General features: G+C 51.9%; 10 protein-coding genes and 1 pseudogene across 11 annotated transcripts; 7 read left to right on the top strand and 4 right to left on the bottom strand.

Moving 5' to 3' along the window:
- Positions 1–143: 143 nt before the first annotated feature.
- BJX67DRAFT_378221 (uncharacterized protein) lies at positions 144–1,613 on the top strand (the record flags this gene model as incomplete). Its single annotated transcript, XM_071032303.1, has 1 exon — positions 144–1,613. The coding sequence occupies one exon, from the start codon at positions 144–146 to the stop codon at positions 1,611–1,613; it is 1,470 nt and encodes a 489-aa protein (XP_070889210.1).
- A 564-nt stretch (positions 1,614–2,177) lies between these two features.
- BJX67DRAFT_344959 (uncharacterized protein) lies at positions 2,178–2,555 on the bottom strand (the record flags this gene model as incomplete). The annotated part of the gene is made up of 1 exon (XM_071028318.1): positions 2,178–2,555. One exon carries the CDS (start codon positions 2,553–2,555, stop codon positions 2,178–2,180), a length of 378 nt encoding a protein of 125 aa, XP_070889209.1.
- Positions 2,556–2,574: 19 nt separating this feature from the next.
- BJX67DRAFT_344957 (putative GPI-anchored cell surface glycoprotein) lies at positions 2,575–6,794 on the bottom strand. Its single transcript, XM_071028317.1, has 4 exons — positions 6,465–6,794; positions 6,132–6,363; positions 5,974–6,035; positions 2,575–5,918 (listed from the first exon to the last, which is right to left on the bottom strand). Coding segments are annotated over exons 2-4 (2,775 nt in total). The 5' UTR covers positions 6,133–6,363; positions 6,465–6,794; the 3' UTR covers positions 2,575–3,206.
- A 99-nt stretch (positions 6,795–6,893) lies between these two features.
- Positions 6,894–8,138, top strand: BJX67DRAFT_344956 (putative oligosaccharyltransferase subunit ribophorin II). Its single transcript, XM_071028316.1, has 4 exons — positions 6,894–7,115; positions 7,183–7,381; positions 7,430–7,714; positions 7,764–8,138. The coding sequence occupies exons 1-4, from the start codon at positions 6,973–6,975 to the stop codon at positions 8,001–8,003; spliced, it is 867 nt and encodes a 288-aa protein (XP_070889207.1). The 5' UTR covers positions 6,894–6,972; the 3' UTR covers positions 8,004–8,138.
- A 141-nt stretch (positions 8,139–8,279) lies between these two features.
- BJX67DRAFT_344954 (uncharacterized protein) lies at positions 8,280–9,366 on the top strand. Its single transcript, XM_071028315.1, has 2 exons — positions 8,280–8,536; positions 8,674–9,366. Exons 1-2 carry the CDS (start codon positions 8,317–8,319, stop codon positions 9,111–9,113), a joined length of 660 nt encoding a protein of 219 aa, XP_070889206.1. The 5' UTR covers positions 8,280–8,316; the 3' UTR covers positions 9,114–9,366.
- Positions 9,013–11,255, bottom strand: BJX67DRAFT_390927 (putative MFS transporter). The gene is made up of 5 exons (XM_071034692.1): positions 10,984–11,255; positions 10,766–10,934; positions 10,565–10,718; positions 10,067–10,506; positions 9,013–9,989 (listed from the first exon to the last, which is right to left on the bottom strand). Exons 1-5 carry the CDS (start codon positions 11,170–11,172, stop codon positions 9,373–9,375), a joined length of 1,569 nt encoding a protein of 522 aa, XP_070889205.1. The 5' UTR covers positions 11,173–11,255; the 3' UTR covers positions 9,013–9,372.
- Positions 11,256–15,094: 3,839 nt separating this feature from the next.
- On the top strand, positions 15,095–16,968 carry BJX67DRAFT_277756 (putative short chain dehydrogenase). The gene is made up of 4 exons (XM_071026592.1): positions 15,095–15,347; positions 15,701–15,985; positions 16,047–16,385; positions 16,521–16,968. The coding sequence occupies exons 2-4, from the start codon at positions 15,773–15,775 to the stop codon at positions 16,830–16,832; spliced, it is 864 nt and encodes a 287-aa protein (XP_070889204.1). The 5' UTR covers positions 15,095–15,347; positions 15,701–15,772; the 3' UTR covers positions 16,833–16,968.
- Positions 16,969–19,066: 2,098 nt separating this feature from the next.
- BJX67DRAFT_277677 (transcription factor domain-containing protein) lies at positions 19,067–21,603 on the top strand. The gene is made up of 2 exons (XM_071026590.1): positions 19,067–21,320; positions 21,376–21,603. Exons 1-2 carry the CDS (start codon positions 19,112–19,114, stop codon positions 21,390–21,392), a joined length of 2,226 nt encoding a protein of 741 aa, XP_070889203.1. The 5' UTR covers positions 19,067–19,111; the 3' UTR covers positions 21,393–21,603.
- BJX67DRAFT_277678 (NADP-dependent oxidoreductase domain-containing protein) lies at positions 21,604–22,845 on the top strand. The gene is made up of 2 exons (XM_071026591.1): positions 21,604–22,148; positions 22,200–22,845. The coding sequence occupies exons 1-2, from the start codon at positions 21,814–21,816 to the stop codon at positions 22,834–22,836; spliced, it is 972 nt and encodes a 323-aa protein (XP_070889202.1). The 5' UTR covers positions 21,604–21,813; the 3' UTR covers positions 22,837–22,845.
- A 402-nt stretch (positions 22,846–23,247) lies between these two features.
- Positions 23,248–24,702, bottom strand: BJX67DRAFT_344944 (uncharacterized protein). Its single transcript, XM_071028314.1, has 2 exons — positions 23,685–24,702; positions 23,248–23,587 (listed from the first exon to the last, which is right to left on the bottom strand). The coding sequence occupies exon 1, from the start codon at positions 24,237–24,239 to the stop codon at positions 23,775–23,777; it is 465 nt and encodes a 154-aa protein (XP_070889201.1). The 5' UTR covers positions 24,240–24,702; the 3' UTR covers positions 23,248–23,587; positions 23,685–23,774.
- Positions 24,703–25,050: 348 nt separating this feature from the next.
- BJX67DRAFT_t33 lies at positions 25,051–25,185 on the top strand (annotated as a pseudogene). Its single transcript has one exon. The product of its transcript is annotated as a tRNA-OTHER (tRNA).
- Positions 25,186–25,324: the final 139 nt, after the last annotated feature.

Here is a 25,324-nt window from a genome sequence, read left to right as displayed (position 1 = left end):
ATGTTGACATGCCCTTGTGTTTCTTGTCCTCTATTTCACCTCCTTCTCCCTCCCTCCTATCTTCTTTCCAACACCACAACCGCTTCGTATTTACTACAACTTACATTTCGTTCCCTACCATCCAACAAAGCCTTTCAGCCAAAATGAACCAAAGCCCCCCTCAAGGGGGGGACCAGAATGGAGTCACTTCCAATCAGACTGGCTCAGCCGTTACCTCCCAAGCCTCGACTGCACAATACCCACGTCCAGGTATAGCAAATGGACCATTTGAGCCCGGGAAACCAGTCATTCTCGTCCTAACCGCCTGTCTCAATCACCTCACAACCAAATACCCCTCCATAATCAACAAAATGCGCCGTGACGCCAACCTTGTCCCAGCATTCACCACCTCCCCAGACCACTTAGATAGCCTCATCACCAACCCCGTGATCTTCGCGGCACTCGGCGGCATAATCGTCACTGACGCCTCCATAATGGACCCGGAGAACCCAGCCGCGCACTCTATAACTAAGACCCTATTGGGATTCCTGAACGGCACCGGCCCGTTTTGGATCCTGTGGCGCGAGAGGTTGGGAGAGAACCGTAACAATATCAACGACTTTCCCAGGAACGTGGTCTTCGCCTTCGACTTTCCGGCCCAGGCGGCGAGACAGCCGCTCCGGTTCGGGAAGTACATGGCCGAGAACTTTGGGTTGAGCTGGAAGATCTGCGGGGCGACGATGGGCAAGGTTGATCTTGTGTTTTCGGAGCGCGTGCTGAGGAAGATGGGTGGGAGGCGTTATCGGGGTGGAAAGTATGTTATTCGCGGTGTGTTTCTGGAGGGCGTTGCGGAGGGAGATAAGGTGCTTCTGGTGGATAAGAGGGCGAGTATTAAGAATGGCGGGTTGGGGACGCAGGGCCAGCCAGATGTTGATGTTGACCATGGAGTTGATGCACTATTTGGCGGTGTGGGTTTGGAAGAATTGAGAGCGGCGAAGCGGGATGGAGACGAGACGGATAGTACTGTGATGGATGAGTGTGAGGTTCATAGGGTTGATGTCCAGGCAGAGGACGGGACAAGCTGGACTGTTCCTCCGTCTGCTGCTGATCCTGCTGATCCTGCTGGTGCTGGTGGCGCCGGTCAGGACGGCATCGAGATGGTCCACCCCGAGCAGAGCTGGGATGAATACGACTTGGCCGACGACGAACTCACAGGCACCGAATTGGATGATGAGAGTGAAGACGAGGAAGGGGAAGCAAGCACCACCAGCGAAGACACGGACGACTGGCTCCTCCCCAACGAGAAGCACGTCATCTATATCAATCCCCCGGACCACAGAGAGTGGACCAACACGGACGACACAACCTCGCCTTCGCTCTCCCCACGCGAACCGAAAAATCCCAAGTCCGAGGCCATCCCAAAGCGCATTGCAAACTGCCCTGTCGCCGTCCACGAGGTCAAGTCCAAAGTTGAGAAATACGACCAGAGCCTCCTGATCCGTGGCTACATCGGATTTGTCGGACACGTCGAGGATAACCGGTCCATGGCCGGTTTGATCCTGGGGATGTGTGGTGTAATGAATACGAAGCCTTTGCCGGAGGCGATGAGGAGCGTTCTGAGAAATCTTGTTTAGTTCTCCGCGCTTGGGTCGCGATTTCCTGACCTTTATCTTCCATTGATGAGGAAGGACTGAGGAAATTGCGGTAAAGGTCGAGAATTATGCTGTGGCTCTTTTTGCAGTAACGGTGATGACCAGAATGTACAATATCAGCCAGGATATGTGACAACTTGAAAAGAAACAATGTACTCAGGCACCTACCCTTAGGCAGCGCAACGCCATGCTCATTAAACACATGATCCATACACACAACTCCAATAACAATATAATACATCGTCCCAAGCTGAATTCAAGCTTGGCTACATTCTAAGTCCAAATTTGCACTCAACTACTCTCATCCCTCGGTGGTGCACCACCCAACCGCTTCGGCTGTTTATTCCCATATGCTATGGACGTCGTCCGTCAGTCAACCACGAAGACATATTCCGGTCTCTCGACAAATGTAGTAAACGCAAGGGAAGATAGAAATAGCCGGGGGGGGATAGTACTCACTCCTTTCAAACAAAACCCAAGACGTATACATCAGAATCGGCAACGCCACGATTGTCGAAATCCATCTACAGCACCATGAAAGGTCAATCAATGGGGAAAAAAAAAAAAAAAGTACCATTTTTGACAGTACCAATGCCCTAGACACAGGAGTAACAGATGAAGAGAAAGAAAGAAGGGAGATGGGGAGGAGGAGGAGACTGCATACCGCCTCGCCGCAGTCTTATACTCCTTCGTCTGCCGGATATCCTGGGATGCCACTGGTGGTCGCCGACTTCGGTGGAGATGGGGGTCTGTGACGACGCGGGGCTTAAGGTTTGGTGGGGTTGACATTCTGATTCTTCTGGGTTGATTCGGTTTTGATGGTAAGGAGCCTGCTGGGGAGGAAGAATCAATGGACAAGAAAAGGCGACGAATTTCGTGGTCGAAGGACGAATGCCGATGCGGGTGGGTCACGTGAAAGCACATCTGGAGGTCGATTCGAGCAGTATCGTCCATCCACGGCAAGTCGCGTTCCTTATTTCTCGAACCAAGAAGAATTTCGAATTAACTGCTCGTTGATTGATTGACGGTAACGTACATTACTGCCTCAAATTGCATGCACATCTTCCCATGCCACCGCTGGCTCACATGCCTACAAAGAGTAGACATGAAAAGCGGAAAAAAGAACTAAAAGCCATAATACAAGATCGAACTAAGCGAATCTCGGACTGCCCATATGCTGATAGGAGTTCCGGCCAACAAAAGTTGTGAGAGAGGATCACAATTGTAATAGTGATCGGGGGAGCAACAATCATCCATCCCAGAGAACAAATCGAAATGAGGAAGAGAACACGTACGAATCGAATCTGAGATAGCGCTGAAGTTTCCACCGGCGTAACATGCGAAGAAAACAGAGACCGAAATTAAATCACGACGCTCAGTAACTAGTAAGGTAGTGCCGTCCAAAGACTGCGCAGACATCAATCGCTATGCTTAACCCAATAGCCCGGTGCCCATGAAACCACGACTCCATAGTAGGATGAAACAAAACAGGATTGAAAGTGACGAGTTAAACGGGACAAGAGCTCAGGCGCAGTGGAAAAATCATCTAAAATCAACATGCAGGATGTGGTAAACCTAATCAACGGTCATTGGGTTGACAGCGGGCCGGATCGGGGTGTCAACAGGGCTGTCATTCAGTGAAGTGACATTTTTGAGAGGAGTTCCCTTCCTGCGTGCATGCGCAAGACGAGCCCTTTCGGAGCGGCGAGCGCGGTCCTCAGCGTGAGTCTGGAATTCCGCCATGAGGGCGGCTGATGCGCGGCGACGGGGTCGTCCTCCAGAAGTTGTTTCGGTGGAGAAATGTTCCGATGAAGAGGGAGTGGCTTTCTTTTCTCCTGCAGACTTGGGTCCAGGGGTGGACGGAGCGGGCATTGACTGAGGTGGCTTCTCGTCAGCAGTGGTAGTGGACACTTTCCGAGTTTTAGGTGATCGGGTGTCATGCCCGTGCGTCTCCTCAGGAGTGTTATCCTCGACTTCAGAATGGGGTCGTTTCTTTGACTGATCGGGGGTGGTTGAATCGGTAGGAGCGGCCTCTCCAAGAAGGAATCTCTTATCCCCGAAGGTTAGAGTGATTTTCAGAGACTTCTTCTCCGGGGATTCAGGTTCTCCCGAGTTGGGATCAGGTCCACCATTTTCAGGCGGAGTAGGGTTTTCCGCTTCCTGGCGGCGTCTCTTCGACTTCGGGGTCTCTGTGGGCTCAGGCAATTTGCTAGTCGATGTAGTATCGGCACGGCGGCGCTTGCGGGAAGGCGCAATCGCTTTATTTGCAATGTCGTTCTCAGGAACGGTCGTAGAAGCAGGCGGTGGTGGAACCCCATTATCATGGATGTAAATCAGCATCTCAAGCTCTTCCCGAGGCATGAACCTGGTGATGTAAATGCCTCTCGCACGAGCAGCTTCCTTCAATTCGAGCTTCGCTTTCTCCTCGGGAACATTCTCGAGTAGGAAGTAGGGTTGATTATCAGCAGGTACATTGCGCTCTCCGATACAAGGAGGATAGCCGAAGACGCGGTCGTTCTCAGCCTGGGCAAAGGTCCTCAGACGCACTGGGGGTGGAGGGAGATTCTTGTCTCCGTAGGTGTAGTTGGGACGATACCACTCGAAATTATCCGGCACGATGACGTATTCTTCTCCGTGCTTGTTGACCTTGCCTGTGTGCACCCAGCCATCCTCATCGGTTCGCGGCTCTGAGGCTTGCAAGCTATCCGAAAATGGCTTGCTTGGGGGTGGCATGCTTTCTCCAGCATCATCTGTCTCTCCTGGCGCAGACTGCGGGGATTCCGCCTTTTTCTCGTTGTCTTTCTCTTTGTGTTTCTCGTCTATCTTTTGTTGTAACTCCTTGAGCCATGTGTCAACCTCGGGGGCGGGGACAAAGTCTGGTGTTACTGCGGCTGCAGCCAGTTCGTAAAGTCGCTTCGCAATGTTGTCGATATCGGGTGGATTGGCAGGTGGTGAAGTTGAAGTCGGTGACTGTGGGCTTGATTTCTGCTTAGAGCGTGTCTTAGCGTTGGCTGCAGCGTCGGCAGGTGCGGATGGCTTTGCGGAATGCGCTCGAGGACGGCGATACCGCTGCTCAGATTCGAACGACTCTAGAGCTCGAATGGTAGGCTTACGCGTGCGTCCCGAGGTGCGTGCCGCAGTAGAGGTGGTGGTGGACATGCTCCCTGGTGAAGTAGGGCCGTCCATCTGACCATCGAGGCCGAAGTTGTTTTTGTACATTTTCGAATCATACTCGACATGGTAGTCACTTTCGACCTCGCCAGGGGTCTCTTCACCAGTGACAATCTCATCCCGAGAGTTTTGCTTGGATTGCTGAGCAAGAATAGATTCCAACGGCTTGCGGCCAACGTTGAGAGTGACCGTGTTGCTCAGCCTGGTTTGGTGCGACCGAACATGTTCATCGTCATTGACATGGGGAGTGGCACTCTCAGCTCCTTTGTTCTCGCTTGGGGCCTCCTCATTAGCTTTGGTTGATTTGCGATCGCCTCGGCGAGATCTGGTGGAGATGGTGAGAGTCTGAGATTCGTGTTGCTTCGGAGAAGTCAATTTGTTTACGCCGTTCCCCTGCGGTTTAGGACCAGGGGTAGGAGAAGTGGTCTGAGTTTTAGCAGCTGGCGGTGGCTTTGTGGTCTTCGCACGGCTGTTGGCAGCAAGCCTCGACTTACGGTCACGGCGAGAGGACTGCGGGGCAGAGGTATTCAAAGTCAAAGGCTTGGATGGAGTGTTGTTTCCGTGACGAGCGCCGTCAAGCCGAGTTGACATCGACTTTCTGGTGTTGCTGGGGTGAGACACTGCAGAGCCCATCGTTGCAAGTGAGTCTGTTGCGTTTTTGCTTGACTCAGTTGATTCGGGTTTCACGGTGATGGTCTTATTGCGAGGAGTCTTTCGGGAAAGAATGATTTGCTCCGCCTGAGGTTGTTCAGAAGGAGTTGGAGGATTCGACTGGGAGCTTGACGCAGTCCCAGCTTCTTCCGAGTCCGGTACTTGGGAGCTCTGAGAAGAGGATGGGATCAAGCTGCTATTACGAATCGGCTTTGCAGATTTCAGACTTTGAGATGGTTCTGAAAAGGCTCTGTGATATGGAGACTCTAAAGAGCCTTTTGGGGTAAAGGTTTTGTCCTCAACACGCTGTGTTCTGCGGCGTTTCGAGGAAGGAGGAAAGCCGTCGAAAGAAGAAGTAAGAGGGGTTGGGGGAAGAGAATAAGATGACTGTGGGAGATTTGATGTATTCACTTCAGGTGTTGGGGCTGTTCTGCGAGAAGCCCTAGAAGAGCTGCGTCGAGAGTGCTTGAAGGGTGAAGAGTTAGGAAGAATGAAAGAAGAGGACGGAGGGAAGACATACAGACGTCAAGTCTGGCAGAGCAGGGGACCCAAGCTCTCGAGTAACAGAAGCCCTGCCAACCACTGGGATGTGTTAGTTTCGTCAACAAGTGAAGCGGGTAATGAGGTAAATAGAGAGGAATGTGGGCTGGGGATAATAATGTAACAGAGTTGTCTCACTCTTGGGGTTAGGTTTTGTTAGGTTTTATGCGCTGTATAACCCTGATTTTGAGCTATATTTGCCTCCTATGCCTGCCCTTCGAAGGAAGTAGATTCCCCTCCTCCTAATATCTGAAACCCGTGGAAGCTCAGAAACCAATTTTAGCAGCTTGAAGAGACCTTAAACGTGCTTCGTTATCCGTTTCGCTCGACGGCGGAGGTATTTCGCTCGAGTTTAGACCTGGCAATGCAGCTGTACAGGTCAGTAACTGCAGCGTCAGGACGACCGGAGTGTTCGGATCGGGACCCCTGGAGAGCCAACGACCTCCTCAACCAAGCTACAGCCAGACTTACGGACGACCTGGATTATTCCCAACAATCGCAATATGATCGTTTCCACGTCCAGAGTGCTCCCAAGGCAAGTTGGGGAACGTCAGCGGCCGGATCGCAGGGGCTTCGTCGGTGAGGCGATGGCGAACGAGGCGCAACGTCAGACGATTTTGCGGGCGCAAAGGTCCTCGTTGGGCTAGGGAAAATCGCGATCGGGCATGATGTGAGGGTATCGGACGGTCTTCGGGGACGGTCGAGAGCGCAAGGGGCGCAACAGGCGTTGATGCGAGACAGCAAACTTGTCCAAAAAACGAGACCTTCGAGAAATGATGGGTTAGCAGCCTGAAGGAGAACAGCAGGAAATTAGGGCTTGAAGTCACTGGACCCAAAAAAGCCCCAACCGCCCGCTCGGGCGCTTATCTTAGCGCTTCTGCAGCAAACGGCCCTGCGTTCCAAGGTTGCCCTCGACACCTTCTCCAAGCTCCACGTCGCATCTTCATCAAAGAAAGTCGACTTCCTTTCTGCGTGCACAATGCAGTGGTGGCAGACAATCCTCCAGCTCTCCTTGCTGGCCTCGTCGGCACTCCCCGCTGCCGCAGCAAGCTGGGGGTTTGCAGATGCCACCGTGTCAGTTCAGACCAAGGGCGCGGGAGTCGGCTCCGGACCGAAACATGAGTATGCTGCTCTATTCCCTAATTCTATTATTCAATTGAGGGTGGCTGCTGAGTTTGCTGCTCCCTAGGATCCCTCGAAATGGCGCCCTCTCCCAAACCATCCCTTTCGGCAATGCGGATACCCTCAAGGTCGCCCTGACCGCGCAAGAAGGCAAATCGGCCAAAAGCGCACATCAAGTCTTTCTCCTGCTCCAAGAACCGGGCTCGGGACTAGATATTGCTTACCCTTTCTCCGTCAAGGGCAATGGCAAGTCTCGGATTGAATTGGTATGAATCCCGGACCTCCACCTACGCCGACGAGCTGACGTGGCCTAGACATGGAAAGACCTTCCCTCACAATTTCTTTCTGCATCGGACGATCTCAACGCTAGAATCCTGATCGGATCGTTCGGAAGCTCTCAAGCATACGATGAGCCAGCGTTCAAGCTGGCTATCGACCGCAACCTAGACGAGCCCATCCCGACTTCGGAGGTCTCAAGATACGGAAAGCTCCCCGAAATCCACCACATATTCAAGAGCGACCCTCGCAGCCCTCCCATTGTCATAACCCTCGTCTTCATTGCTTTGGTTCTGGCTGCATTCCCTCTTTTGGCTGGCGTGGTGAGTAACCTCTGTGACCGTGGTGGGGATGAGCTAACGCAATCATCAGTGGCTGTACCTCGGCGCCAACGTCAACCATCTTCCCACGGCGATTAAATCGGCCCCTCTTCCACATGCCGTGTTCCTTGGATCGCTACTCTCTATTGAGGGCATCTTTTTCCTGTACTATACCTCCTGGACTCTGTTCCAGATCATCCCGGCCGTTGCTGCCGTCGGAGTTGTCGCATTCATCAGCGGCAGTCGCGCGCTGGGCGAAGTTCAGGGTAGACGTCTTGCTGGCCTCCGATGAGCGTCGACAGTATTGCCGAGCTTGAGCCTTTGGGATGAAGTTAGCCAACTTGAAGCAACACTTGAGAGGTCTATGTACTCGTAGATCTATATAGAATTACTTATGAAACAAAAATACCTACATATGTCACTTCGATACAATTGTTCGCCGGAACAACATAAAGTCATCAGTATGAGCTGCTTGACGTCACCCGCAGCTGTCCAATTCGGGCTAGTCCGCCATAACCTCCGCCAAAGCAAATCTCCAAGCCATTCCCGAGCCCTGTCTATTCCAACTTTCCTCAACTTCTCAAAACATAACCACCAATAATACAATGGGATCCTCCGCTTCGAAGCCAGTGCGCTCCGCTGCGCAAGCCGTCTCCCGCCGCCAATACCCAAAGCAACCTGCCACCCCTTCGCCCCCGTCCACAACAGCACCCCGTTCACAACGACCACCACCGCCGCCGCCTTCTCGAGAACCGACAACGCAACGCCCCTCGCACGGCCCAAAATACCATCCCAAAGAACAAGCCTCGACGGAAAAGTCATCAGGTACGTCCCTGTCCGACCAGATACTAGTCAGCCCAGACTGTGCTGCCGCACCGACCACTTTTCTTCACTGCCGACCTCCAACCTCATCCTGCCCTAAATATATTGAGCTAACATAAATCTTCTTTTAATCACAATAGCAATTGACCTCGACGGCCGAGACCCTCACTTCGCCGCCTCCCTCCGCTCCATCGGCCCCGTCACACCCGCCCCAACACTCTCCCACTCAAGCACGTTCACCCAGACACAAGCCGAATCGCTCGCCCAGAAATCCCACCCAGCTTCAGCTTCGGGTTCCGGATCCGGGCCCGGCCCGTTAATATTCCCGAAACAATCGAACCCGGCCCTCCTTGCCGTCACAGCGCGCCAGCGTATAACCCGCGAAGCTGAGGCTGAAGCCGAGGCCCTGGGGCAGGATAGTTTCGCGGGACGCAGTTATCTGGATGCGTTTACGATTAGGCAGGCTTTGGCGATGCGGGATACGCAGGGGTTACCGGGGGAGGAGATTGAGAGGGTGCTTAGGTTGAAGGGGGGGACTGTGGAGAGGTTAGGGTCCAGGAAGGTTATTGGGATTCCATGATCTTGGTCTCGGCCTTGGCCTCTGTATGGTGGTTTGGGGAGGTGGATGTAAACTATTCGTGGGTTATTGATTGTACATTAAGACTTTGCTATCATGGATTGGCGATTGGAGTATGATTGAGCTATTTGGGATATGACTTGAACGAAACATATACTCTCCCTTATCCATTTGCTTTAAACGCGCGTCGCTGGATCCGTAATAAGTCCATAAGCTATCTCAGCCATCCAGGCACACTTATAGCCATCCGCCTTCAACAGTATCAAAGCGTATACTTGAAGAGCGGCGACCTATCCCCCATCCCCAACAAATCATCATCACTATACAACGCGCGCACCTCACTCTCATCCATCCTCGCCTTCCTCTTATTCCCCCACATAAAGCTGGCCTCCAAAACCAACACCACAATCAGCGCTGACGCTCCAAGCGCACAACTCAGCCCAAACCCCGTGTAATACTTCGGCTTCTCACTCTCAATGTACATATAACTCCCCACCACCCCGCCAACATTCCCAATACAGATATTAAACGCCAACCCAACAGCGCGACGACTCGATGGCGCAAGGTTATTCGCCGTCCAGGACGTTGTGGCCGGGTGGATTGGGTAGATTCCGATGCAGGTCAGGATGACGGCGAAGAAGGCGGGGCCGACGTTCTCGGAGAGTTTTCCGTCTAGGGACAGGATGACAGCGTATCCGATCGTCACGAAGCAGAGCGGGATCGCGACGAAGGGCATGCGCCAGTAGAACTTGTCCGAGAGGATGGAGAAGAACACGGCGGAGATTGCGCCGGCGACATAGGGGGGCACGGTCATGAGTTGGGCGTTTGTGTCTTCGAAGCCCATTGCTTCTGTTATTGTGGGGAGGGTGAATTTTGTTCCTGGGAGAGAACCATCATACTTAGTATGTTTGAGATTCAAGGCACCTGACAGTGTGAGAGGAACAGGGCGGGTATACCATAAGAACAAGCCGACTGCGCAAGCAAGATATAAGCAAGCATATACATGCGCCAGTTCAGCATTGTGCCCCTAATATCCTTCCACGAAGTCCTCTTTTCCTCGTACTTGAAGTTTCCGCCCTCCTTGATGAAGTGCTGGAGTTCGAGATATCGGATCTCCTCGGCGCTGAGCCACTTTCCTGACCTTTTGGGAGAGTCAATCAGACAGAAGAAGCACATAACCCCGAGAACAACTGTGACGATGCCTTCGAGAAGAAATATCCAGCGCCAGCCCTCCTGGCCGCCGACGCCGTCCATTTGCGCGATACCGGCGGCGAGGAGGCCGGAAAAAGCACCAGAGAGGGCACTTGCGCAGTAGAAGACGGCGATACGACTGGAGAGTTCTTTAGGCATGTACCAGAATGTGCAGAGGTAAACGGCGCCGGGGAAGAATCCGGCCCTGGAGTGGTGGTTAGCGTCGGTACAATAGTGCTTCAGGGTTTTGATTACGAACGTACTCGAACACACCGAGCAGGATCCGTGTCACCATTAGTCCGGCGAAGTTTTGTACGATTCCAGTTAGTGTCATGATTGTACCCCATGAGGTGATCAGAATTCCGAGGTAAATGGAGGGTCTGGTGAAGTTCTTGAGGAGCATGTTACTTGGGACCTCTGCGTAGGTTAGCTGCCGTCTAAATGAGTTATCTGGGGATGCGTACCGAGAAGAACGTATGGAATGAAGAAGATGCTAAGAACAATGTTCCACTGAAGACCTGAGAGGCCTAGGTCAGTGTCGAGCCCTTCGATCTTCGCATTACCAATGTTTGCTCTGTCCAGGTGCGAGATCAGGTAGAGGACGGCCAGCATAGGGATCAGGCGGATATCAACCTGAACGCAGATTAGAAAATACCCATAGCTTGGATATGCCGCGGAATACCTTTCGAAGGAGCTTCTTCCTCGCCTCAGGAGGATAACTCGTGTAAAATTCCGCATCCTCGGAACTCAGTCCCAGAACCTGGATGTTGTCGATCGCGACGGTGTGCAACACCTTCTCGACATGGTCAGGGTCGTGAGCCTTCTCGTCAACGACGTCGATGTCAGTCGGTCTGTTGTGAGACGCAGCCATGGTGAGACGAAGACGAAAGTTACTTCAAGCCTCTGGCAGGTGGTCGGATTCGGAACTCACGGCGAACTGCAGCCATAGTTATCTTAAATATTTGTCTGGAAAGAGGGAGCTGAGGGGTCGCAAGTGCAACAATGCGGCGGAAAAGCAGCGATCACACCCCGTATGGGAATCATGGCGACCTCGAAGTCCCTCGGCAGTAGTGGTGAGCGAGAGCAGCGGCACCTTGTCCTCGACAGCTTCAACAATCCAAAAGCTCATCCCCACAGCTGCCTTGGTCCACTGCCGAACGACAATTCCGCGGCCAAGAAATCCCCAGTTTTGTGGCTGGGGTGGGAGCGATTTGAGAGGACAGGGTCTTGCGGGGTAAAGGAGCTTTGAGTCTCCGTGTCGAGTCATGCGTCGTGAGAAGGAAGAAAGAGGATTTCCGGTGGTGGTGATGCTGCTCCGCTACGTTTCCGGCTGAAATCCGCTTGCAAAATCCGAAGCGTGTTTTGGATAGCCTCGAGGACAACGTGGGTATCTCTATGGGAAACTAATTGAAGCTGTTCATGAAGTTCTCAAGTTTCCACAACTATCAACCCCGAAAGTGCAGGTTCACATGTGCTGGGTTGACACTCCTGGTGGAGGGGCAAAGGAGGCTGGAAGAAGATGACTCTTGTCCAAGAGTCTTGTAGTTAGCGTGAGAGATGGCGAGAGAAAAAGGCTCTGCTCTATTTAAACACTTCCCAGACCATCTCTTTCCTAACAAAATGAATCATGACAGATACTATGATAACATTAGTAAAAGCTGCATTGACAGCCATCTGGGCTCAGCTTCCCATTATTCGCAGGCTCGACAAGTACTCGCTATGTAGGCCAATTATACTGGTATTACTCCGCCTATGCATACTATTGTTTACGATGCTCAGCAGGGTTTGACTGGCCCCTCATAGGTGTGATCTGGACTAGTATCTTCTCGGGACGGCACCTCTCTTCCTTTCCCTACTTCTCCACCACCATCAGTGCGGATTTTGTCGGGGCTTGATAATCACGACCGGCCAGTTCTCACGCCTACTGACTGTGCTGTATCTGGACTCTTACAATGCATGATTCCCCCATCAGTATCACGACTCTTGAACCTGGATATCATCTCCTAGATCCATGTAAAGGCCACTAGTACTATTGTAGCGTTGCGAGCAAAGTCCCTGTGTGCCCGAGGCATACTATGAGTGCAATGCATACAGCATTGTTGAGTGGATACAGTGCATGTGAGTACTGTAAAAGGGAGGTCCATCCTGTATCTTTTGTTTTAGAATTTTCTACCTGGAAGATCGTGATAACCAGAATATACTTCTCTTGGTAAATCACGTTACATCTCTTTTTCTGTGATTACATTTACAGAACCACTTCATGCTGAGATGATGTCAGTCACAGTCAGAAACTCACTATTAGAATTACTATAAAGTCTCGAGAGTGTTATACTTTGAGTGTCTGGGAACGGGCTACCCTACTTCTACATATTTTTATCAATTCCCCCTGGACTTGCCAAACAGATATGTGACCTTGATGAATGGCAAAAGCAATCGAGGAATAACAATACTGTTTTTGATAGAATAGTCCTGGGGGGCAGTGTGATGGATGTTGACGGTCAACGTAAAATCTCACACCAACAACTATAGCGGGTGTCAGTTAATCAATCATATCTGGGCCTGGACCGCAGGAGCTCGGAACCTCCAAAGCCCTTCGTGGGTATTTTCCAAGTTGTAGCTCGAGTCGCTGTACTCACGACGCAGCATCTCAGTGACATTGTTATTGTCAAGCAGGGACCAGCCGCAGCTGTACCCCCAGGAATGCAATGCATGCGTTTTCTGAGTCGACTACCGCGCCATTTGGCTCCCAACCCAGACCATTTTGGAATAAGAGGACATACGTACTGTTCCGTAGCTGGACCAATGGTTGCTGGCTATTTTCATATTCTATTTCATATACAGTACGCCCCACCCAGAATCCCCTTCGTTGCTGTTGAAATAATTGCTAATTTTTCACCTAGTACCAGGAGGGTGCGTGCCTGGACCTTCACAGGGAATGACTGGATACCTGAATAGATCTAGGACTGGAGGCACGTCAGGTAATATGGGCGACGCGGAGAGTGTGGATTTGGCAATTTGACCGAAGTACTATTAGGCGAATGACGCGGAGACTACGGTGTGTGCTATCGCCTATTAGTAGTGAAAATGATTATGGGGACAAAGTTGGTGGATGCGCCATCTTAAGAAAATCCCAGCTGAAGGCATGTCACAACCACATTTCACGGGTCCATCGGCCCTGTAGCGGGAAACCGAAGATATGACATTCAGGTCCAGAGCATTCTCGAGTCAGGATCAGGAAGAGATAGATCGGGGGATTCGTTCTTGGTTCAGATTGGGTTTCACCTCGTCATAAACTCTGGGATGGCTGCGTGTTCTGCAGCTTCGTCAATGGCTAGGGTCTTCACTTGGTGTCGGCCTGCTTCCTGCTGTCGCGGGAGGATCAAAATGAAAGTTTAGCAGAAGGGGAAATGTCTGCAGGTCACACGCTCCTCAGCCGGGAGCGCGAACCAAGTCTCCGCGGGAGCTCGGATGCAGGAGCCAAGATGATTCCGAGTCAGGTCCAGGTTTGTCATGTTTAGCAAGATGCCGAACAAACGAATTGGTAATTAGCGGGTAGCCCGTGGAATCTCGGATGCGAGATTTAGGGAGCAGGTTGAAGATTCCCGGCTGCATTCTCGAAAGATTCGCTGCTGATGTCCGATTTCGGCTCCTGAGGCCGGGAAGGACTGCTCGATATAGCTAACGGAAACGGAGGTTCAAGGAATGCGAAACGTTGGAACGGAGGGGAAGGGGAGGATCACAGCCCAAGAGGAGGTTGATTTTACGATCGACAGGAGGACGCTTTGAAATTATCCAAAAGAGTATTCCACGGCTGGCGGGTGGGATCGTCCACGGACCATCGCCATCTTGACAATTCATCAATCCTGGAACTACTTTCTCCCAAAACGGAAGCCCTTCAGAATCTCAAGGTCACACGGAGTGCTCTCAGTGTCCCACGCACCGGGCTGGGAGAGCCGATTGATAAATCGATCTTGTTGTGCTCGATTGAGCGACATCTGGAATGCCTAGGAATTGCGCAACGGCGGCACTCGGGCACCTGCCGCTCTGGAGGATGTGACCTTGCGATCGCGCGAGTACAGACAGACCAGGAACAGCTGGAGGCTTGAGTTGATTAGCTCTTTGGCTGAGGGCCAGCCATTCCCATCACATTGTCATGTCCTCTCTCGACAGGCATTGAATTGCGTTCGGCCTTGACGATACAATCCAGTACCGAGATCCAAGGGCAAGATCCATGCCAGAGAGCGAGATGTGAGGAACCAAAAAATAAAAATAAAACATGGAGTCGAATTGGCCAATAGGGAAAATGCTGGCACGATAAGCTTGTCGGGTGACCAGAAGCCGCGAATCTGTGGATTTTTGTTTCTGGAGACCTGGAGCTGGAGCTGGGGCACGGGCTGCCGAAACGGGTGCGGTTCCAGACTCACAGACTCCAAGCATTGTTGTGCCATGCTCCAGCAGCGATTCCATCGCACGTCTGCGGGAAACTGATGTTCACAGGAAGAAATTGTAATGGCTGCGCTTTGACTTTGTCATCGACCGCAACCCAACATTTCTCGCCAAGCTCCAACGGAAGCATCCTGGAAATCGCTTAGAGGGAGCAGTGTCGATCTCTGCTTGGATTCCTCATGGAACATTCGAAGCGCGGGAGCGTGGTTTCCAGAATTGTCGACACTGACCCTGTGACCAGTTTGCAGTGGGCTCACAGGAGTTCTCGACCGCCACCCCGATTTTCCTCCCATCAAAACTTGACTGTGAGCTTCTCTGCCCAGCTCACTGTTGCCGCGAGGAGCGGATTTCCCAAAACAGGAATCCGAATCTGCCTGGACCCGTGACCCGTGGACCGTCCCTCCAAACGCCCACTTGCCTTCACGATAGTTGTGACCAACAGTCCTTGCTTCATGGTAGATGAACTAATAATGATCTCATTAAAAGTACCAAACCTGTTTTGGTAGAGATGCAAAGCTGCTCACGCTCTTGTAGCAATTGGTTCCCAAATTCGGAGAGGAAGCTCAACAGACCTTGCTCCTTCGACAAATAATCTGCTTGGTATGTGATCTTCACAGGAGTTAGAGACATCGTACATGCGCTGGTCGAGTGACCTTGGGTGGAACCTCGAGTGGAACTGTCATTCCCCGGGTCTGGACCAAACCCTCACTGCCAGTGCCGTGGTCCAGCTTCGAGCTGTTCACATGAGCCCATGCCCTCTCTAATTCACTACTACCCCTGGGAAGGGAACATCACCGTCCTGGAGAGACATCGTGAGGTATAAAGTCTTGCTCCCAGTCGCTCCTTTTGACCATCCTCAATTGCGTGCCTTGCTCTTGCCCTCGATACTTCTGGATTCAGCCCCTGCAAACAACTTCCAACTTACTTGCCCGTGACCCGGCCTGACCTTTCAGAACCTTTCACCCTTTAACCCTCTTCTTCAAACCCCGCGTACTCTTCACACCACTTCACATTTCGTCACAACCATGTCGGTCTCTATTGACACTACCCCCGCCCCTGTAGCCCCTGTCAAGCAGGCGGCCCCGTCTATCGGCACCAAGGGCCGAATGCCCGAATTCAGTCTTGACGGCAAGGTCGTCTGCGTCTCTGGTGCCGCCCGAGGGCTCGGATTGACCCAAGCTGAGGCACTGCTTGAGGCTGGTGCTCGCGTCTATGCTTTGGATCGTCTTGAAGAGCCTGTAAGTTCCTTACTTCCTCAAGGATACTACATTATTTTTCCTAACACTTTACTTATAATAGTCTCCTGAATTCTACAACATTCAGAAGCGTGCCAGAGAAGAACTAGGTACTGACTTCCAGTATCGTCGCATTGATGTGCGTGACACAGAGCTCCTGCACAGCATTATCGAAGCAATCGCAAACGCCGAAGGTCGCCTGGACGGCCTGGTTGCTGCAGCTGGCATTCAGCAGGAGACCCCAGCCTTGGAGTATACAGCACAAGATGCCAACAGAATGTTTGAGGTCAACGTGACTGGTGTCATGATGACTGCTCAAGCGGTTGCAAAGCAGATGATTCGTTTTGGAAACGGAGGAAGCATCGCGCTAATTGCCAGTATGAGTGGAACTATTGCCAATCGGGTATGCTTTTGCGCTCTTATCTCCCCGCCACAGATCCTCTTCCTCCCGTTGCCTTCGAGGGTTTCTCACCCCCGCTTTGTCGTATTCCTGGCTGCCCTTTGAATCTCAACGCACTAACATTCTCTCTGCTCATAGGGCCTCATTTGCCCTGCCTACAACGCTAGCAAAGCTGCCGTCATCCAGCTCGCCCGCAACCTTGCCTCCGAGTGGGGTCAGTACAACATCCGGGTCAACACCATCTCCCCCGGCTATATCGTCACTGCCATGGTTGAGCAGCTCTTTCTCGAATTCCCCGAACGCCGAGAGGAATGGCCCAAGCACAACATGCTCGGACGCCTGTCCTCCCCACAGGAGTACCGTGGTGCTGCTGTCTTCCTTCTCAGCGACGCGAGCAGCTTCATGACGGGAAGCGATCTTCGCATGGATGGTGGCCACGCCGCATGGTAATCAGCTTGCCATGACCACGGATACATCATGTCTCATTCCATTCGTGCCTCTCTTTCGGCATCCTTCCGATTGTTAGCAACGACCGACGACTTGTGTTTTATGGGATTTCATTGCATGGCGTTTCTGGGAAGCGATTGCGCGTTCGGTTTCCAGCTCCTCACCAATCATTCGGCGGGAAAAGGAGGTTCGATCATGAATTTAGCGTCGGCGAAGGTTAGCGAAGGGCTTAGACCGTTGTCTGTTTCCTCACTTTCTGTACTTATTTCCACCTATGAGCAAGATTCGCTTGCTCGAACTAATGATGCATACTCGAGAAACAACTGGACGTTTTCCCAATCTCTCCTTGTCCTTCTCCAACGCGACAGCAACTAACGGTATAAAGTTACCTAAGTGTTTTTTAGTGTCTGATCTGGCAGCACACATGACCCCACCATCACTTTCCTGGAATTCTATTAGCCGATTCTCCTCCAAAATCACCCCAGCACTTGGTCTGGTTGGCGAGTCTGGATTCGATTGGTGACATCCCCGCGATTCTCTCCAGGATGCCAAGCACCACTCGACCTTCGTGACCTGGATTGCTGGGAAGTCCCCCGTCGTCGGTTCCGAGTTATCCACGGATGAGACGGACTGAATCCAAACTCGAACCGAGTTGGCGATGAACTGATGACATCAAATCTTTTCCAGGACGATTCATGAAATCAAAAAAGAAACGCCTCCAAACCTTCACGGTTACCGACTCCAGAAATGCCGACCTTGTCCCAACGCCTCGTCCTGCGAACAAACAAAATTCGCCTCCCTATTGACAGCGGATTCGCCGGTGGGGTTTGGTCTGTTGGCATCGTCGTCTCGAACAACTGCCAACCAGCGCCAGAGGGCTGACGTTCCTTGAGGCTGTGTTGCCGTTTCAGGCGCACTGCATCGACGGCCTTGTCGCTTCTGGACGGGTGTCGTTTGTGAGGTTTCCGTTGGTCTTTTCCCTCCGGCTGAATTCAAATCTCAGCCATGGCCACACAGGAACGGATGGGGCGTTGGCCTCCCGTCAGCCACGTCGTCGTCTTGAACGTTCCCTGACGAACAAACAGTATTTCGGGTTCAACTTTCGGGAATCGGCAGTTTTCTAGTGGACAGGGCGGGCGTTCCAGAAAATCACAGTTGCCTTTTGGATATTTTTGCGCGTGCACTGGACTTGGGCTCGGTTTGTATCGGCCTCCCGAATCGCTGACAGATGGATGTCCTTCAGGTGACCCCTTGGGGATTTCTTTGCGCGCCTTGCTGTTGCTATTGGTGAGAAAAGCGCTGATCGATGCGAGGAGTTTCCAAAGATTTGGTACCACCCCTGAGATTCAACAATTGGCATATGATATACCTCCAGCCCTCGTGTGCACTGGTTTTCGTCTGCAAATTATGGCTTTCCTGGGCATCAATGAGGAAACCACGGCAAAACATCCACTTGCAAAGTGCTGATCGACCTGAGACAATCCTTTTTATCCTCCAATGACTGGCAAGTACTTCGTCCCGACCACAGGCGATGACACAAGAACGGACCGCGTCATCTTCCCTCGAAAGAATCATGCATGACAGGGACTGGCAATGGTTCTAAGTTGATTGTTTGCCTTCGCCATTGGCAACACATCTCATTTGTGACACCCATCTTCCGAGTACAAACTTTGCTCGGGTCTTGCTATCAAACGTTAACACAGGCTCTGGTGTGCCAGCTCCCGGAAGGTTTGCAACCTCCAAAAGGATGATGCATTAGATATTTTGAGGGTTTCAGAGGCGAGTATCATTCTCAGATTTTGAGAGTGAATTTCTTCAGATAGTAAAGCGGTTTGATCGTACTCCTAGCACGTAAAGAGCAGTTTGTGCTACTATTTAACCACTCTTCAGCACTGTCGAAATATATACATATACATAGCTATCTATGATACAGTTCTGGATTAACTCTGGCCGCTATAAGGTTCCAACACAGGCTGAAATTCTGTGTTTATGCAGCTTCGCTCTCAGGTAGACCCGAAAATCGAAAAGCCCAGCAGTTCGGCAGTTTCCTCTAATAATACTGCAGCTGGAATGCCAACCTTGGAAGGCCCTCGAGGTTGTCGATTGAGGAAGCCACGATGGACCACCTGCAAACCGGAAATCCGCCTGCTAGCGTCGGAAAAGCCAACGGGTGACCACCCCCACAAGCTTCAAAACAACAGACATGCGAGCTCAAGCAAGGGTTGCCGGGAAAACCACGATAACAGGGCGGACAGCAAGAGCCCTTAGTAGAACTTTGTCGAATGGACCCAGGCGAAGGACTTTCGAGAGTCCCCGACGGAGCTCTGATCTCCCGCGCGAACTCTTCGTCTTCGCCACCTCCCCAGTCCACCCCAGGCTCACGCTCACGGAAATTGCGAAAGGTAACTCGGGCTTGCGATGCTTGCAAGTTGAAGAAAAAGGCATGCACGGGGACTATCCCCTGTGGGCCTTGTGTCCGCCGCATGACTGACTGCACCTACAACACAACCTACCATCGTGGCGTCGCCGTGACGCCTCCCCCATCTGGCTTGCATCAAAAACGGGATTTCTCAAGTCCAGCTTCGCAGCAGACCACACATGAGACGGAGAGCGGATCAAATACGCCGTATGGCCCTTCAGGAAGAAGGCATTCATCCGATATTGCGGACCAATACTGGGGGCCGACTTCAGCGCACTCGTTTCTAGGCCGGGCAGTCCGTGATCTGCCTGCGACTCCGTCAAATGCTGTAAAGAGCGCGCAGGACTCGATTCGAGCTTCGAAGGCATCGATATTTCGTTTCGGTGACCGTGTTGCCCCTGAAGTTCATCTGACGGACTTTGAATGGCCGGACCGAAAGACAGCTGAAGATATGACGCGTCGATATTTTGAATTCGCTTGTCCGACTTATCGAACACTACACCAGCCGACAATTGAGGGCATGATCCATGACTTCTACGGGAATGAAGCACAGTACGATCGGCGTGATTGTCTACCTGGAGAGTCGACGGCGTCCTACGCAATACTTTTGATGGTCTTCGGCACAGCTGCCATGTTTCAATCGGGTCCTGATGGCCGGATAAGAGACGCAGATGAAGCGGGTTGGAAGGCCAGTGAGCTCTATTTTGTCAAAGCTGAGCAGCTACTCTCTCAAGAGACAGGTGTACCGACTTTGGAATCGGTTCAAGCACGATTTCTGACGGTCCTCTATCTCATCAGCTCCTCGCGTGCGAACAAGGCCTGGTTCACACTTGGCACTGCAATACAGCTCATGATGGCACTTGGACTGCATAGTCGGCGATCCAACCAAGACGCCAACGGAGTAGATCTAGTACAACGAGAATGTCGGCGGCGGACCGTTTGGTGCTCGTATACTCTTGACAAATACCTGAGTGTCATCCTCGGAAGGCCCCGTCTGTGGCACGATGAAGACTTGGATGAAGAGCTCCCAGCGAGAGTGAACGATACCGATCTCTTGCCGACACGAATTCAAACCCCAAAACGAGACTGTGTAATGGATGCACCGGTGCTCCATGCTCTGTTAGCTCGAACGCTCTCTCAAGCAGCAAAACAACCTTATGTTATGGCCGGTATTTCCAACAGAGACCAGCTCAACACAATCAGAGCGTTGTGTGAAAGTGTTGCTGAGTGGCAATCTGGGCTACCACCTCTCTTATCAGGGGCAATTCATCCTAGCAGCCTCGTTCCTGTGTTTCAGCGCCAATTGACAGTGCTACAACTGGCACGCTACCATCTACTCATGTTTATCACCAGGCCCTTACTTCTCCGGAACTACGGCCAAATTTGGCCAGACTGCGAGGCCAGCTACGCCCATTATCTCGGAGTCTGCCTAACAGCCGCCCGAGACGCAGTTGAGCTTGTTCTTAGCTTCGTTCGTGACAATCAACTCTTTCACGCATTCTGGTACTCCCAGTACATTGCCTTCAATGCACTCTCAATCGTCTATATCTATCTTATTCAGGTAAAACGTGGAAGAATAGCTCCGATACGCAATGCCTTTGGACATACGACAGGCAACGCATACCTCGATGAATCAGCATTATACCGATTGTCCGAAACAGCGCAGTACCATCTCGCCGACGCTACTGTGCGCAATGCGCCCTCGTGGAGATACAGTGCTATTCTGCAAGGCCTCCGTCGTGAACTTGAGCGTCTAGGCTTGGGAATGCCTTCAGTTGATGCCCATAATTGTCCCCCTGGGTGCACCGCTGCTAGAGAGATGTCGCCAACTCCGGCCGATGATACCCTGCTAGCCACCCATCCAAACTACCGTCACATACGAAGTACAGATAGGATAGCACCTGATACATCTCTTGCGAGGCCAGACGGAGTCGCAGTTCCGTTCTCAGCTGCGCCTCGCTTAGGCGACTCTTACTTCACCGACCCACGGACGGAGTTCTTGTTTGATAGCTTTGCAACAGATAAGGATTTGATGCTGGATTTTTGGCCGCAGTTGGATAGTTTGCCCATAAGTAAGTATTCCGGTGCCCGCAGAACGGCAAGGGCTTCGTCTAACATTGATGATAGCGTACCCAGGTAACTAATCGCCCTTTCATCCGGTCGAGCACTATCAAATGTCTGCTTGCGTATGTTCTACTCTGTCTTTCACTCCATGCTTCAGGGCACTCGATTAATGTTCAACTTTGCTGTCGTACAAGAGCATCAAATTACACCTGCCGTGGCGGAGCCGGATGGAGTAACGATCGTTGAATCCCGCATCTCCATGGTTAAAGCCCAAACGATCGGCATGACCCAGGTACAGTCGTTTCTCCATCAGAGACCCATACCGGAGCATCTACCGATGGAAATGGCCCGGTACACGGATTCTGGCTCAGATAGTGACTCGGTTTTCCGATCTGCTTTTCCGACCCATCGTTCAAACAGCAGTTTTAAGTCCGGATTCTCGCTTGCTGCCATTCCCGAGTGTCTTCTTATTCACCTGCTCAACGGTTTGCTTCTGACACGATGTCTCTCTCTACTCATTTCACGCTCAATACCGGAGCCAAAATCCCGACCGTGGGATTCGGAACGTGGCAAGCTAAGCCGTTGGAGGTGGAAAACGCCGTGGAAGTTGCACTTAAGGAGGGGTATCGCCATATTGACTGTGCGGCTATCTACCGCAATGAAACGGAGGTTGGCAATGGCATTCGCAAGTCTGGAGTCCCTCGTGAGGAGATCTTCATCACTGGGAAGCTATGGAACACGAAGCACGCTCCCGAAGATGTCGGGCCAGCGCTGGACAAGACTCTGAAGGACTTGGGTGTGGACTACCTTGATCTTTACTTGATGCACTGGCCCTGGTTAGTATCGCTTGAGAACTGAGGGGGGTTCGGCGCTGATTGTCTATCTAGTGCCTTCAAATCCAGTGACAACTGGTTTCCTCTGGACAGCAACGGGGTATTCCAACTATCCGACATCGACTACATCACAACATACAAGGCGATGGAGAAGCTGCTCACCACTGGAAAAGTACGCGCTATTGGTGTCTCCAACTTTAACATCCGGCGACTTGAAGAACTGCTAAGCCAGGTTTCCGTCGTACCAGCTGCCAACCAAATCGAAGCCCACCCTTACCTCCAGCAACCGGAGCTTCTCCGCTTCTGCCACAGTAAAGGCATTATCATTGAAGCATATTCACCCTTGGGTAACAACCAAACCGGCGCACCCCGTACAGTCGATGACCCCGTGGTACACACTGTTGCGGGACAACTAAGCATGGATCCCGGGCCGCTGTTAGCGAGTTGGGGCGTGCAGCGTGGAACCGTTGTCTTGTCTAAGAGCGTTACACCTGCGCGGATTGCAGCAAACTTGCAAGTCAAGCGTCTGCCGGACGATGCATTCGCGACTCTGTCGACTCTTGAGAGGCATAAGCGGTTTAACTTCCCGGCCTTCTGGGGGTATGATATCTTTGAGGAGGCTGGTGAGGAAGCCGTTCGAAAGGCTGCTCTGGAGGCTGCGTCTGTGAATAAAACTAAATTTACGGTTTAGATGCATGCTCTATAGTTAGCTTGACAATTTTAAAGTCCGCCAAATCTTGCCCTCGTATACATAGTGCCCACTGCCGTATGAAAATGCCATATTTTGCGGTAGTGGAATATGAAAAAGAGCTTTCAGGCTCTTTTACCAACATTCCTCTTCATACGGCAGAATATCCTCGGTTGTGGTCAGCCAAGAGTTATCGAGCACCCGTTCCCTATCGGATTTCCGCATACTCAAAAGCGGATATCCGCCAAAGAGTCCAGCGTCTCCGCCAGCCTCCCCACAACAGGCGGAAATCCCAGTCTCCTCCGCTCTTTCCCTCTGCCGCACCTCGAAAGAAATCAACTTTTCGGACATTTCTCTATCACTTCCCGCACTCGTAATTGTGGAAAAGACATGACGACCCATACGACCAGCTTCGGACGCTCCTCCGTCTCCGATATGGAGTCCGACGCCGATTTAATAAGTTATATCACACGAGAACCAACCTTCCAACTCCCCGCAAGCCGCTATTCTCTCACAGCACCATGGGTTTACCAGATGCCTTGAGACTGGTGACTCCGTCCTCCGCACCATCAAGTTGTGTCTCGACTCCTAGTGCGGACTCGCCCGCGACTTCGGTGCCGAAAGTAGTTGGAGGACGTGCTATACACACGATCGATAATCAGTTGCAGGCGAGAGCAGAGGGCCCGGACGCGGACGAGGCTATTGTTGCGTATCCATTTAAGGGGACGGAGTATAGGTATTATACCCGCGAGAGGTGAGTTGAGTCAACTTTCCGCTTCTCATCTAATGAATATAGAGGAAACGGGAGAAAAGAGAGAGACGGACACGCTAACAGCGGCCATTATGCGTAGCTACACAATCTAGTTGAAGCTGCGGTAGTACAATACTCGCGTGTGATCCCGCAACGACGAACGCCTGGGGACCCCGTGAACGTCGTAGGTTTACTCGGTCCGTCGGATTTCGAGTCCCTGATTACACTTCTTGCCGTGTCGCGGCTGGTGCATACGGTTATGATGTTGTCGACCCGGATCGCGGAGGATGCATATGTGAGCCTCGTTGAGAGCACCGAGGCTTCCTTTCTGATTGCGTGCCCTGGGTCTCGGGTTGTGGCGGAGAAGGTTGCCCAGCGAACAGGGGTTGTATTGTGATCTGTGTGGGCGCGGGAGAATTGTGCTACTGGCAATTCCACGGTTATATTTCCGGAGGCGCAGCCTGATGGCATTGTCCAGGCGAAGAATATTACGTGGGTCATCCACTCGGGCAGGCCAACGCGACATCCAAAGCCTATCTTTCAGACGTACTCGGGGGCGTTGAAGAATTATGCGAACAGCTTTGGTCTGAGGGGGTTTGTTACGTTGCCTCTTTACCATGCCCATGAGATCAGCTGTCGCTTTCGAGCTGTACATTCCCAGAAGCTGAGAAACAAGTACAATGCGGAGCTCCCTTTGACGGGCCCCCAATCTTCTCACCACGCTTCAAGAGCATCACGACTTGGGGCTGTTTTTGATTCGGGCCGAGGGATGTACAGATGAGACAGATGAGCAGGTCATCGATTCTGTGCTGCTGGCTATCAAGAAATGCAATTCAGACGCCCTGCTCATGTGTATATCTCTCGGGGTATGATTCGCGTCTTGCCTGCAGACGTGGCTTACTGGCAGACAGACAAGGGGACTATATTCGATCTGCTTTCTACCATGACTTTGCAAAGCAGATAAACTAGGTTTACAATCAGGAGGGGGAGAGTGGGAGTCATGTGTTGGAAGGGCCCGAGCTGCTTGCCTTCCTTCGCAACAATCTTCTCGATATATCATTAATCGAACCTTCTGTCTTGCAGGACTCAACAGATGTGTTCAGCTTGGGTGTCGATAGCTTGCTGTCCTCCGTCTGCGAAGCGTTATTCTGAAGACGTTGAGTTTGGGTGGCCGTAAGCTTTCTCAGAACTTTGTCTTTGACAATCCTTCGATACAAGCCATGGTTGAAGAAATTACTCGCCTTAGAACCTGTCGAACAACGCATGGCAAATCTCATTGAGAAATACAGCCGCGATTTCAAAGCCCGCATCCCCATTCCTACTGAAGTTAGTCCACGGGTCCGTATCGTGCCTTCCTCTTTCGGCGCCGTAGCTTCCTCAGTCACAGTGGATGCTGGATGCTTGCCCTAAATTCAAAGAAACCCAGTGCTTCTTATTTCGTTAAATGCCAACAAACCTTTAACAAAGCGCCGATAGTTTAGTGGTGAGGTTAGTCGATCTCTTCTGCTCCTATTGGCCCGATAAATACTAATCCGCTCAAAGAATTCCTCCTTCCCAATGGGTAAAAGGTGGGGACCCGGGTTCGAACCCCGGTCGGCGCATTAGTCCAGTCTTTTTTGTTTCCTTGATGTTTGTTGCCGATGTTTTTTGGCTTTTTGAAAGCCCTGTCCCTTGCCTGCGGTTCGTGGAGGTGGTAGATCCACACCTGGTTGTATCTATGTTATGGACCACATGTTTCGG

The sequence above is a fragment of the Aspergillus lucknowensis genome (assembly GCF_044049455.1).
Source record: "Aspergillus lucknowensis strain CBS 449.75 chromosome Unknown BJX67scaffold_6, whole genome shotgun sequence".
Classification (NCBI taxonomy): domain Eukaryota; kingdom Fungi; phylum Ascomycota; class Eurotiomycetes; order Eurotiales; family Aspergillaceae; genus Aspergillus; species Aspergillus lucknowensis.
The sequence above is the reverse complement of the archived record's forward strand: the minus strand, read 5'-3'. Positions and strand labels throughout refer to the sequence as shown.